The sequence below is a fragment of the Nerophis lumbriciformis genome, linkage group LG03 (assembly GCF_033978685.3).
Source record: "Nerophis lumbriciformis linkage group LG03, RoL_Nlum_v2.1, whole genome shotgun sequence".
Lineage (NCBI taxonomy): Eukaryota > Metazoa > Chordata > Actinopteri > Syngnathiformes > Syngnathidae > Nerophis > Nerophis lumbriciformis.
This window is the reverse complement of record NC_084550.2, coordinates 15,434,241-15,449,224: the sequence shown is the minus strand read 5'-3', so window position 1 is coordinate 15,449,224 and position 14,984 is coordinate 15,434,241. Positions and strand designations below refer to the sequence as shown.

The 14,984-nt window shown below is 40.5% G+C and overlaps 1 protein-coding gene across 1 annotated transcript in view; it reads right to left on the bottom strand.

Annotated features, from left to right (window-relative positions):
* Positions 1-14,296, bottom strand: part of LOC133579899 (solute carrier family 22 member 4-like) — a 68,689-nt gene extending 54,393 nt beyond the window's left edge. The window contains exons 1-3 of the mRNA XM_061934169.1: positions 13,995-14,296; positions 2,591-2,773; positions 2,348-2,451 (exon numbers count right to left, since the gene is read on the bottom strand). Of these exons, the coding sequence (XP_061790153.1) occupies positions 2,348-2,451; positions 2,591-2,773; positions 13,995-14,201 (494 nt within the window). The 5' untranslated portion in view covers positions 14,202-14,296. The remainder of the gene's footprint in view (positions 1-2,347; positions 2,452-2,590; positions 2,774-13,994) is intronic.
* Positions 14,297-14,984: the final 688 nt, after the last annotated feature.

Sequence of the window (14,984 nt, the reverse complement as noted above, 5' to 3'; positions counted from 1 at the left end):
AAGTATTTCTCTTGTATATATATATATATATAGCTAGAATTCACTGAAAGTCAAGTATATCTTACACACATATATATATATATATGAAATACTTGACTTGGTGAATTCTAGCTGTAAATATACTCCTCCCCTCTTTTTTTTTTTTTTTTTTTTTTTTTTTTTTTTTGTGTCCTGTCCAGCTTCTCAGGCAAATCATATAGTTGATGTAGATGCCCATGTCGGCTGTTCAGATTTACTTTACAAAAGAGAAGTGTAGGATACTTCTCTTGTTGCCTTATTTGTATTTGACTTTATTAAATGTATTTATATTATCATTTAGTGCAGCCGGAGCAGGAGGGGATAGAAAGAGAAAAAAAAAAGAAGACAGAGGGGGAAATTGTGGGGACAAGAGGGGGATTAGACAGAGAGACAAAAACAACAACAGCAAACAACAACAACAACAACAATAGAGCAACATCAGCAAATATGACATGTACAAATATGATGGTAAAAGTAATAGCAAATAAGCAGTTAGCGAAAAATAATACAGAAATGACAATGAGCATTATTACACTACAAATGGATCAATACAAATACCAATAGAAATAGCGCTATTGATAATGAACAATACCAATAATTTACCTTTATTATCAACAATACAGTTGTTTAAATGCAACAATACATATACGTAATGATAACTTGAGATACGAAAGAATGCAGAAAAATGGAGGGGGAGAAAGAGAAGCAACCTACATTAACCTTGTAGATTGTTATAGTCACAATAGGTTAAGCTTTGTCAGTGTGCCATGTGTTACACCCAGTTTACCCTAGGGCAACAACGTTTATATATGTTTGATGAAACGTGATTATGTGCATGAGTGTAAGTATGCATATGTACTTGTATATGTACAGAATGTGTATATGTGTTTGTACAATGAATGTATATGTACAGAATGTGTATATGTGTTTGTACAGTGAATGTATATGTACAGTATGTGTATGTGTATGTTTGTATATTGAATGTGCGTGTGGATGTACGAACATTAGGTAGGTAAATATGTACTGTATTTGTGTATGTATGTGGGAGCGTAGGTACCTATGTACGTATGTGAGCATATGTGAATTTGCATGTACAATACATTCGACTCCCAGAGTGCGTGGGAGCCAGAGCACGGCCCCATCACCCCCGGGAGCCCAACCCACAAACAGGAGGCGTGGTGCCCAGGGAACCAGGGACCACCGCCCCCACGCAGCCAAGCCGGCCAGCGACAGGAACCCCAGAGCCCGACCCACCGTACCGCCCACAAGGGCCAGCAGCAGGCCGCAGACAGACGCACCCGGCAGAGGACAGGGCACGAGAAAAGCAGGGGACAGCCAGACCCCAAGCCAGCGAGAGACCACACCCCACACGGGCAGAAAGGCGAGACGCCCCGCCCGAGGGACCCAGAGACTCCCCGCAACCGGACGGGAAGACCCCCACCGGCAACCGGGCCCCCACGAGCCCACCCCCCACCCCCGGCGAGCGCGGCGAGGCCAGCCCCCGGCCACCCCACCCAAATCGGCCGCCGCAGGACCACCCAGGCACAGGGCCACGGGAACCACCCACCCCACCCGCAGGGACCCCAACGATGGAGATGGAACAACCAGCAACCGCCACTCCTCCCCTCTTAACCACACCCCCTGACCACGCCCCCCCCCCCCCCCCCCACCTCCCGAAATCTGAGGTTTCACGGTTGGCAAGTATGCAAATAAGGATAATATTTGCTTATTTTCTGTCTCACAAAGCAGATTTTATGTTAGTGTTTTACTTGTTTTAAGTGTTTTGGTCCTAAATGATCTCAGTAAGATATTACAGCTTGTTGCTGAGATGTGATGACCTATATTGAGTAAAACATGCTTGAAACTAGAATATCAACTGTTGCAAAGCTGTGTCATCAACACTCACAAGTATAAAACTACTTTTTTAAAGTAATCATTTCTTATTTCAAGCATGAAAAAAAAAAAAAATCATGACTTTAACACAATTGTGTCTCATAATTAAAACAGATGACAGACAAATGTTTTATTTTCAATGAAACAATAGAAAATACGTACTCATATAGTAGTACAGTTGTTATTAGTGAGAATATACTTATTTTAAGGTATTTTTGGGTTCATTGAGGTTAACTGATTTTAATTGCTTTGGAAAGTCTTGACAAGCCAAATTTTCTTGTTCTATTAGCAGATAATTTTGCTTACTTCAAATAAAATACCCCTAATTTTTGTATTTTTGTTTCTTGTTTTTGAACATTGACTTTTTGCAGTGCAGGACGCAAGCGATGAACGATCACTGCAAGACGGACCGTTCACTCTCCTTTCAGCGACGTACCTGTCTGACAGCACTCCCGAGAAGAAGGATCCGACAAGAACTCCCAGGAAAAAAATGGTGGCGGTGAGCGGATGCCTCCAGCGCTTACTGCACACCAGGTCAAACTGGAAATGCAAGAAGTGTGACGGCGGATAAATAACAGTCAAGCAAGGTCAAATATCAATCAGGTACTAATCTGCATCACTTCACGACATAAATATTGACATGCATGCATGAACATTAATGACGACATGAATTAATGACCTCTGACACCACGGTGGACTGGTAGAAATGGCGGCTGTAGTTCCAGCCGTCCAAGCAGTCCTCCTGTTCCAGGCTGCTCAGGTTGACATCCCGCCCGGGGACCACACCCATGTCAGAGAGGTTGCGAACCTTGTCAAGCCTGTACCTGCGGCACTGGCTCCTCTCCAGCCCCCCTTTCACCTCCTGGGAAGTCAAACCCCAAGGTACAAATCACACATGGCCCCCAGGATGATATTTGATTAGTATTAGAACAGGCTCGCAGGCCACAGTTTTGCACGTATCAATACTCCATCAGTGTTGGCGCTTGGAATTTTCAAAATGGGGTCCAAGGGACCTCATCAAGTCATGAAAATGGGTTCCCACTTTTCTACAAACCCGGTTTCCATATGAGTTGGGAAATTGTGTTAGATGTAAATATAAAAACGGAATACAATAATTTGCAAATCCTTTTCAACCCATATTCAATTGAATGCACTACAAAGACAAGATATTTGATGTTCAAACTCATAAAATTAATTTTTTTTTGCAAATAATAATTAACTTAGAATTTCATGGCTGCAACACGTGCCAAAGTAGTTGGGAAAGGGCATGTTCACCACTGTTTTACATGGCCTTTCATTTTAACAACACTCAGTAAACGTTTGGGAACTGAGGAGTCACATTTTTTAAGCTTCTCAGGTGGAATTATTTCCCATTCTTGCTTGATGTACAGCTTAAGTTGTTCAACAGTCCGGGAGTCTCCGTTGTGGTATTTTAGGCTTCATAATGCGCCACACATTTTCAATGGGCCAGTCTAGTACCCGCACTCTTTTACTATGAAGCACGTAACACGTGGCTTGGCATTGTCTTGCTGAAATAAGCAGGGGTGTCCATGGTAACGTTGCTTGGATGGCAACATATGTTGCTCCAAATGGCGCCTTCACAGATGTGTAAGTTACCCATGTCTTGGGCACTAATACACCCCCATACCTTCACAGATGCTGGCTTTTCAACTTTGCGCCTATAACAATCCGGATGGTTCTTTTCCTCTTTGGTCCAGAGGACACAACGTCCACAGTTTCCAAAAACAATTTGAAATGTGGACTCGTCAGACCACAGAACACTTGTCCACTTTGTATCAGTCCATCTTAGATGAACTCAGTTCCAGCGAAACCGACGGCATTTCTGGGTGTTGTTGATAAACGGTTTTCGCCTTGCATAGGAGAGTTTTAACTTGCACTTACAGATGTAGCGACCAACTGTAGTTACTGACAGTGGGTTTCTGAAGTGTTCCTGAGCCCATGTGGTGATATCTTTTACACACTGATGTCGCTTGTTGATGCAATACAGCCTGAGGGCTCGAAGGTCACGGGCTTAGCTGCTTACGTGCAGTGATTTTTGCAGATTCTCTGAACCCTTTGATGATATTACGGACCGTAGATGCTGAAATCCCTAAATTCCTTGCAATACCTGCTAGAGAAAGGTTTTTCTTAAACTGTTCAACAGTTTGCTCACGCATTTGTTGACAAAGTGGTGACCCTCGCCCCATCCTTGTTTGTGAATGACTTAGCATTTCATGGAATCTACTTTTATACCCAACCATGGCACCCACCTGTTCCCAATTTGCCTGTTCACCTGTGAGATGTTCCAAATAAGTGTTTGATGAGCATTCCTCAACTTTATCAGTATTTATTGCCACCTTTCCCAACTTCTTTGTCACGTGTTGCTGGCATCAAATTCTAAAGTTAATGATTAGTTGCAAAAAAAAATGTTTATCAGTTTGAACATCAAATATGTTGTCTTTGTAGCATATTCAACTGAATATTGGTTGAAAATGATTTAAAGTTAAAGTTAAAGTTAAAGTACCAATGATTGTCACACACACACTAGGTGTGGCGAAATTATTCTCTGCATTTAACCCATCACCCTTGATCACCCCCTGGGAGGTGAGGGGAGCAGTGGGCAGCAGCGGTGGCCGCGCCCGGGAATCATTTTTGGTGATTTAACCCCCAATTCCAACCCTTGATACTGAGTGCCAAGCAGGGAGGTAATGGGTCCCATTTTTATAGTCTTTGGTATGACTCGGCCGGGGTTTGAACCCACAACCTACCGATCTCAGGGCGGACACTCCAACCACTAGGCCACTGAGTAGGTATTTGCAAATCATTGTATTCCGTTTATATTTACATCTAACACAATTTCCCAACTCATTTGGAAACGGGGTTTGTATATTGTGTATAATATTACTTAATTCATAAAAATTAAAAAATACAAAAGAAAACAAATATTTATGCATATGTAAATGTATTAATATTATCGGTATTTTTTTCAATATTTTTATTGTAATATTTTCAGAATGTGTTTGTTCTATTTTTGGCCAAAGTAAGACAAAGAAAACAATCTGAAGTTGTGTTTATTTTTTAGTTTTAATGCCATGATTTTAATAGCATGTGCAGAGATTTTCCTCCATGCGGCCCCTGAGCTAAATGAGTTTGACACCCCTGCCCTTGTGCTTGCTGTATTTTACGACTTAGAATGCATACAAAAAGAAAACCATATGTGTCCTTGTCTTACATAAGGATTGTGAATGATCGGGCATAATTCCAAAAAAAGTGCAGTTCCCCTTTAAAGATTTATAAACTTCTATTTGCAATTAATTCCTATTAATTATGAGTTAACGATAGACAATGCGATAAAGGGGATTAAATTATTTTAATCGATTGACACCCACACTGCAAAAAGTCATTGTTCAAAAACAAGAAAAAAAAAATACAAAAATTAAGGGTATTTCATTTGAACTAAGCAAAATTATCTGCCAATAGAACAAGAAATTTCGGCTTGTCAAGACTTTCCAAAACAAGTAAAATTAGCTAATCTCAATGAACCCAAAAATACCTTAAAATAAGTATATTCTCACTAATAACAACTGCACTTTTCTTGGTAGAAAAGAAGAGACCTTTTTGCTCAATATGATGAAAAATATTCTTAAATTAAGTAAATGCTAGTGCCATTATCTTGACATAATGATATGCGCTCGGCATCATGATTTTTTTTCATGTTTGAAGTAAGAAATTATTACCTAAAAAAAAAAGTTTTATACTTGTGAGTGTTGATGACACAGCTTTGCATCAGTTGATATTCTAGTTTCAAGCATGTTTTACTCAATATAGGTCATACAATCTCAGCTACAAGCTGTAATATCTTACTGAGATCATTTAGGACCAAAACCCTTAAAACAAGTAAAACACTAACATAAAATCTGCTTAGTGAGAAGAATTATCTTATCAGATAGAAAATAAGCAAATATCACCCTTATTTGAGATATTCAATCTTACTTAGATTTCAGTTTTTGCAGTGCATCTTGTTATCTATAATCTACATTTAACTGTATATTTATTAATCCATGCGAATATGATACCCAGCAGACACATACATGTCCTTTTAAAACAGACTTTGAAACAATGTTGCAAAATAGTTGAATTTGTAAATTGAGACAACGTTCCAAGTTGTTAGTTAGGAAATGACCAAATTTCAATGGTCAAATCAACGTCACAACCTGACATTGAATAAATGTTATCAAAAAGCATGTTGCTTCAACGTTGTATTTGTGTTGTAGAATATCGGTTGGGAAATGACCAAAATTCAATGGTCAAATTAATGTCAGAAACCAACGTTGATTAAACATTGTCAAAAAGCATGTTGTTTCAACGTTACTATTGTTAATATCATCAAAAAGGGAATTTGAATGTTGGGTTGGTTTGTAAATATTGATGTAAAGTATGGAGGGTTGTTTAATCTCCATTTTGGGGCGGTATAGCTCGGTTGGTAGAGTGGCCGTGCCAGCAACTTGAGGGTTCCCGGTTCGATCCCAGCTTGCGCCATCCTAGTCACTGCCGCTGTGTCCTTGGGCAAGACACTTTACCCACCTGCTCCCAGTGCCACCCACCCAAATGTAACATAGGTATTGGGTTTCACTATGTAAAGTGCTTTGAGTCACTAGAGAAAAAGCGCTATATAAATATAATTCACTTCACTTTTGAATGGCATACTCAAATGATGAAATAACCCAAATGACAATTTGTGGGTGAGTATATTGTCCCTGAAAATGGCACAAACCCTTCAGATTTTGTCACGTCTCAAACACATTAAGTTTCATTCATAACTGCATTTATGTTGTTTTTGTGGAGCCATATTTCAGTTAAAACTAGGGATGTTTCGATTATTGAAAATAATTATCGCACATTAATCCATACTTGCCAACCCTCCCGAATTTTCCAGGAGACTCCCGAAATTCAGTGTTTTGTGATGTCGGAGACGGCCGCACCTGGATAGCTGCATGTAACAATTCTGTTTATGTTTACCGTATTTTTCGGACTATAAGGCGCGCTTAAAATCCTTTCATTTTCTCAAAAATCGACAGTGCGCCTCATAACCCGGTGCGGCATAATTCTGGTTGTGCTTACTGACCTCGAAGCAATTTTACTTGGTACATGGTGTAAGGATAAGTGTGACCAGTAGATGGCAGTCACACATAAGAGATACGTGTAGACTGCAATATGATGGCAGTAAACAACACCAAAATTTTAAATGTTCCATTGAGCATATAGAACATTACACACGGCTCTCAAAAATGTATCAAAATATTTTTAGTACGACTTTGGTAAGCTATGAAGCCGCACCGCTTGATGGTTTGTCGGCGCATTAAACATAAGAGTATTATTATGGTGTGTGTATAAGGACCGCAAAATGGCACCTATTAGCAGACATATTATCTGGTGTTTTGTTTCACAATATTATCGAAAACCAACTTTTCTTACCTTCTGGTACCTGCTGATGCGTATTAGGGATCTGCATAAGTCCTGAGAATGTGCGCGCGTCCGCAATTGTAGTCCGTGCCGACACCGTAGTCATAAACTTCTTCTTTTTCTCTACCTTCTTATGTGGCATTCATCCTCCGCTGTTGCCATTTCTAATATAAAGTAACATAAAGCTCTTACTTATATCTGTCAGTAGACTAGCTATCAATGCGCTAAAAACTGTAGTTGGTTTACATAATTCACCCACAGAACTTTAGTTATTAGAGGGTTCCGGTCGGACGGTTATTAACGGGACACATTTCCGGCGTTGTTGTTGCATTAATGATTCACGGATGAGGAGATTCTGCTCCGTTATTGAAGTAAAGTCTGAATGTCATTAAAACAGTTAGCTCCATCTTTTGACACTTCTTTCACCCCCGTCCTTGCACGCTACACCGCTACAACAAAGATGACGGGGAGAAGACGCTGTCGAAGGTGAGCCACGTGAATAAGAATGGCGCATCCTGAAGAGACTGTCAGAAAGCTACTTGAAGATGATCTGTAAAACATAACCTATGCAACACTTTCACCAAAGAAACACCATTAGCTAGGTAGGTCTTTATTGTCATTGCACAAGTACAACGGAACTTTGTTTTCAGCACAGACCCGTTCAAGATTAGACAAGAACAGGAATGCTGATGGGTCGCCACAAGGTGCCCCGTAAAAGATGGGAAAAAGGTCAACGCTGGGGGAGGATGAGTAAAAAAAATACAATCTAGACTGGGCTCCTAAGGGGGCCCAGTCTGGAGTGGAAAAAAGCCTCCATAGCAAACTAGTAACAGAGGGGAGGGAGCGGGGGCCGCGCTGCCCATCCGTTTATCACCCCTAAGGGATTCACATCAAGGGCGTTGGATGGGGCGTGGGGTATGTGTGTGTGGCGTATATTTTTGTGGATGCATGTGAAAGTGAAGAGTGAAGTGAATTATATTTACTGTATTTTTCGGACTATAAGTCGCAGTTTTTTTCATAGTTTGGCCGGGGGTGCGACTTATACTCAGGAGCGACTTATGTGTGAAATTGTTAACACATTACTGTAAAATATCAAATCATATTATTTAGCTCATTCACGTAAGAGACTAGACGTATAAGATTTCATGGGATTTAGCGATTAGGAGTGACAGATTGTTTGGTAAACGTATAGCATGTTCTATATGTTATAGTTATTTGAATGACTCTTACCATAATATGTTACAGTTGGTTATTTATGCCTCATATAACGTACACTTATTCAGCCTTTGTTCACTATTCTTTATTTATTTTAAATTGCCTTTCAAATGTCTATTCTTGGTGTTGGGTTTTATCAAATAAATTCCCCCCAAAAATGCGACTTATACTCAAGTGCGACTTATATATGTTTTTTCCCTTCTTTATTATGCATTTTCGGCCGGTGCGACTTATACTCCGAATAATACGGTATATAGCGCTTTTCTCTAGTGGGTCGCCAGGCATGCGGCACTCCTTCTTCTCCCAAGAGCCCGTCGTGTGTCCAGCAACAACCGCTCCGTCAGGACAAGCAAGTTCCTCCTAACCCAAGATCTTGTCAATTTCGTTGAGGCCAGTTAATTAGTTACAATGTTTAAATTTGGAGAGCAGTGCAAAAAGAGGCAACAAGAAAGTTTAGACAAGACAAAGAAGCAAGCAGGAGAGATAAGGGAGAGGAAAGTGCCAGTGAGAAGAAAAGAAAACTTTTCTTACATGTTCAATTTAGAAAAAAAAAATCATAATATCACCCCTTTAATGCGCCTTATAATCCGGTGCGCCTTTTGTATGAAAAAAGACCTGAATAGACCCTCTCATCGGCAGTGCGCCTTATAATCCAGTGCGCCTTGTGGTCCGAAAAATACGATTTGTTTAAATATGGCGCCGTCTCAAAGCCGAAGAGTATCTTTGACCTTGGCACCTGACACCGTTGTTATGTCCGTCTGATGCTTTGTGCTGACTTCACAGATTGAATAGTTTTCTTTCAGTTTGTGACATTCAGCCGCATTTCGCTGTGACCGTGGCAAAAAATATGTTCAAATTAATTCCGGCTGATATTACATGCCAGCCATAGATATCAACTTTCTTATTTGACTTTGGCTTAGCACCAAGTCCATTGCAGGTGTCTTTACAGAGTCTTGGAAAAGACAGTATCTTTTGGCTTAAAGCTGTTCTGCAGGTAAATTTGGACTTCTTACCACTGGATACCACTGTGAGTGTTTTATGAAGTCCTTTTTCACTCTCTGTGAAAAAAAATTCTTGTTTGAAGCACACAAATTTCTGGTTGATATATCCACCAGCTTTTACTGAGAGACTTAGTTTGAGTTACTCCTCCAGCCATGTTCAGAGGGTTTTTGTCACAGATGGGTGGGGATTGAGCAGCAAGCAAGCAGACACGTCTCCACTCCTTGAAAGGAAGCTTATTTGACGTATTGGACATCAATAATGCTGATAGAATAGCATTAAATATTGCAAAGTGTGTGGAACAACATTCATATACTTCAATGCAGTTAAAGGCTGATATACCAGCTTTGAGGTTTTTGTCTGTAGGACTACTTCACAATCCCACTCTGCTCAAAGTAACGTCACTTGCTTGACGGTCTAAAGCAGTCTTATTCAACCGGCGGCCGCTGGATGGTGTTCCTCGGATTAAAGGCCTCATCTTTTCTCCTCCAAACATAATGCTGGGTATTGTGGCCAAACAGCTCAATTTTGACATCACATGGACAAAGATAAGACCTTCTGGAGGAAAGTTCTGTGGTCAGATGAAACAAAAATTCAGCTGTTTGGCCACAATACCCAGCAATATGTCTGGAGGAGAAAAGTGAGGCCTTTAATCCCAACAACACCATACCTACCGTCAAGCATGGTGGTGGTAGTATTATGCTGTGGGCCTGTTTTGCTGCCAATGGAACTGGTGCTTTACAGAGAGTAAATGGGACAATGAAAAATGAGGATTACCTCCAAATTCTTCAGGACAACCTAAAATCATGAGCCCGGAAATTGGGTCTTGGGCGCAGTTCGGTGTTCCAACAGGACAATGACCCCAAACACACGTCAAAAGTGGTAAAGGAATGGCTAAATCAGGCTAAAATTAAGGTTTTAGAATGGCCTTCTCAAAGTCCTGACTTAAACGTGTGGACAATGCTGAAGAAACAAGTCCATGTCAGAAAACCAACACATTTAGCTGAACTGCACCAGTTTTGTCAAGAGGAGTGGTCAAAAATTCAAGCAGAAGCTTGTGGATGGCTACCAAAAGCGCCTTATTGCAGTGAAACTTGCCAAGGGACCAAATATTAACATTGCTGTATGTATACTTTTGATCCAGCAGATTTAGTCACATTTTCAGTAGACCCATAATAAATTCATAAAAGAACCAAACTTCATGAATGTTTTTTGTGACCAACAAGTATGTGCTCCAATCACTTTATCACAAAAAAATTTGAGTTGTAGAAAGTATTGGAAACTCAAGACAGCAATGACATTATGTTCTTTACTAGTGTATGTAAACTTTTGATCGCGACTATGTAATGATTACTTGAAATACAAAAGAAAGCAGATAAACGGAGGGGAAGAAAGAGAAGCCAGCTATATTAACCTTGTACATTATACGTTATAGTAACAATAGGTTAGGATTTGTCAGTGTGCCATGTGTTACTGGGTAACAACGTTAATATATGTTTGATGAAACGTGATTATATGCATGAGTGTATGTATGTATGTACGGTATGTGTATGTTTGTCCAGTGAATGTATATGTACAGTATGTGTATATGTATGTTTGTACAGTGAATGTATATGTACAGTATGTGTATATGTATGTTTGTACAGTGAATGTATATGTACAGTATGTGTATATGTATGTTTGTACAGTGAATGTATATGTACAGTATGTGTATATGTATGTTTGTACAGTGAATGTGCGTGTGGATGTACGAACTTTGAGTGTGTAGGTATGTACTGTATTTGTGTATGTATGTGGGAGCGTAGGTACGTATGTATGTATGTATGAATAACTTTGTGTATGTGAGTATATATTTGTATTTGTATGTACAATATATTTGACTCCCAGTGTGTGCGGGAGCCAGAGTACCAGCCCAGCCACCCAGAGACCCCAACCCACAAACAGCAGGCGCCCAGGGAACCAGGGACCACCGGCCCCACGCAGCCAGGCCGGCCAGCGACAGGAACCCCAGAGCCCAGTCCACCGTGCCGCCCAGAAGAGCCAGCAGCAGGCCGTAGACCAGGTGTGCTCATTACGTCGATCGCGAGCTACCGGTCGATCTCGGAGGGTGTGTCAGTCGATCACCAGCCAGCCATTCAAAAAATAGTCCTAAAAATGAGCGATCATAAATCTTCACTATGACGTCACTTTCGCCACTTGATTGACATTCACGGCACCCGAGGGTCTTCTGAGATGACGCTGGCTGCTGCCAGCTCATTAAAATTACCGACTGGAAGGCGAGAAACACTTTATTTCAACAGACTCTGGCGCCATACCTGTTGTCAAAACTCCAAAGACCGACTGCACAGTTGCGCTAACAAAACAAGAGTCTCAGAAAGCTGGCGTGCACAAGCTAGCAAGCTACGGAGTTTGCTGACAATGTATTTCTTGTAAAGTGTATACAAAGGAGTACGGAAGCTGGACAAACAAGATGCCAAAAACCAACCACTTTCATGTGGTATTGGACAGAAAGGAGGACTTTTTTCTCCTCCATTCGAAAATGCGGACGTTTTTAGCACCACTGTCTGATTCCTATCAATGCAAGTCATCAGAATCAGGTAATACACCAACTTATATTCTTGTCTTCATGAAAGAAAGGAATCTATATGTGTTAAACATGCCTGTATTATCTTTAAACACCTTAACTTGTTAACAATATTAACTATATGTGTTAAACATGCTTGCATTATCTTTAAACACCTTTAACTTGTTAACAATATTAACTATATGTGTTAAACATGCTTGTATTATCATTAAACACCTTAACTTGTTAACAATATTAACTATAAGTGTTAAACATGCTTGCATTATCTTTAAACACCTTTAACTTGTTAACAATATTAACTATATGTGTTAAACATGCTTGTATTATCTTTAAACACCTTTAACTTATTAATAATATTAACTACATGTATTAAACATGCTTGTATTATCATTAAACACCTTTAACTTGTTAACAATATTAACTATATGTATTATCTTTAAACACCTTTAACTTGTTAACAATATTAACTATATGTATTAAACATACTTGTATTATCATTAAACACCTTTAATTTATTAACAATATTAACTATGTCTTAAACATGATTGCATTATCATTAAACACCTTTAATTTATTAACAATATTAACTATATGTGTTAAACATACTTGCATTATCATTAAACACCTTTAACTTATTAACAAAAACATATATTTCATAAATAAGTAAATATAAATTATATATATGAATGAGGTAGATCCCCACGACTTGATCAATTGAAAAGTAGCTCGCCTGCAGAAAAAGTGTGAGCACCCCTGCCGTAGACAGACGCGCCCGGCAGAGGACAAGGCACGGGAGAAGCAGGGGACAGCCAGCCCCCAAGCCAGTGAGAGACCACACCCCACACGGGCAGAAAGGCGGGACGCCCCGCCCGAGGGGCACAGAGACTCCCCGCAACCGGATGGGAAGACCGCCCCCGCCCCACCAACAACCGGGCCCCCACGAGCCCAACCCCAACCCCCCGGAGAGCTGCCGCAGGATCGCCCTGCACAGGAATCACCCACCCCACCCGCAGGGACCTAACGATGGAGATGTAACAACCAGCAACCGCCCTGTCGAATCCTCCCCCTGAGGGAGGGGGGGGGGATTTTAAATGTAAATAATAATAATAAAATATAAATAAATAATAATAGTGATTTAAAAAAATAAATACAAATAATAATAATAATTAAAAATATATATATATATACAGTATATATCAAAGAATTAAAAGAAGATCACAGACACACAAGGTCACTAGCCGACTTGCAGCACCTCGGAATACCTTGCAGTGCACCAAGCAGTGCACCAAGCTACCACAATAGATGCGGGGACTAGACCCATCAGGCCCCAACCAAGACGGGCACCCGGAAGGGATGGGCGGTGGGACCCAAGAGCTCCAGACACGCAGCCCGGATGCAGTAGCCTGGACAAGTCGCTACCTCATCACAGAGCCAACACAGATAGACAAACAACATTCACACTCACATTCACACACTAGGGCCCATTTAGTGTTGCCAATCAACCTATCCCCAGGTGCATGTCTTTGGAGGTGGGAGGAAGCCGGAGTACCCGGAGGGAACCCACGCAGTCACGGGGAGACCATGCAAACAGTCGTACAAACCTAAATTAAGTAAGAAGTGTAAAGAAATAAAACTGAGGACGTAAAATAATTCAAAATAGGGGACATCAATAATAATTCTAATGTCCGGCCCTTGGGCTCTTAATATTGTGACCTTACGTGACATTATGTAGTGGCCTAAAAGTTCAACGGTTATGACAACTTGAATGAGTCGAGCACTGAATGAGTCGAGCACTCTGTATTTTTGACAAAATGTGGAGTACCTCCATTGGGATCACAGCTTCCCTCCATTCTTGGCTCAGGTTGACCTCGGGGACCAGGCAGTGGTGTGCGGGCGTGTCCGCCACAAACACCAGGGAGTAGGAGCTGGTTCCATTGGGCAGGATGGTGGAACAAAGCATGAAGAAGACAATCACCTGGAAGCGCCCCCACTCTCCCAGGAAGGCCACACTGGTGTCATAGTCCCTCATGGTGCAACCTAATCCAACCTTCTCTTCTCAGCTTTTGTTTTTCTCCTTTGTCTCTGCATATTACACCTGGTCCTGGGAGCAGCTGGCTCCGCCTTGAGGACATTTTTTTCAATGAGTAAGTGAGGTAAACTCGCTCCGCCCCTTACATTGCTTTCATTTTTTCAGAGTGTCAGCTGTGCTCCTTTTTATTAGTACACTTTGGTTTTGTTCTTCTCCTCCTTGCCTGTCTGTTTTGTCACCCCACTCATGTCTTGTCTTGATAGTTCTTTTTATTTCCTTTTTGCTCTTCGGACCTTTAGGAGTTTGCATTTTCATGTTGTGTCTCCTCGGCGCCGTTTGTACATTGGCCGATATGGGCAAATGCACAGCAGCGTTTTACAGCTCCAATCACTAAAAAATGCAATTAAAAATGCTGCATATGCTAAAAATCCTCTCAGCAGGAGAACAATGCTGAAAGTTAATGTAACACAACAGAAGTTAGCCAGGCTACTCTTTCCGCTTTTATTAATTATACATATGTACACACACATATGTATATACATATCAAATCAAATCAAATCAACTTTATTTATATACATATACACACATATATATATATATATATATATATATATATATATATATATATTATATATTTACATACCGGTACATATACAGTGCAGGCCAAAAGTTTGGACACACCTGGTGCGTTTTCTTTATTTTCATGACTATTTACATTGTAGATTGTCACTGAAGGCATCAAAACTATGAATGAACACATGTGGAGTTACGTACTTAACAAAA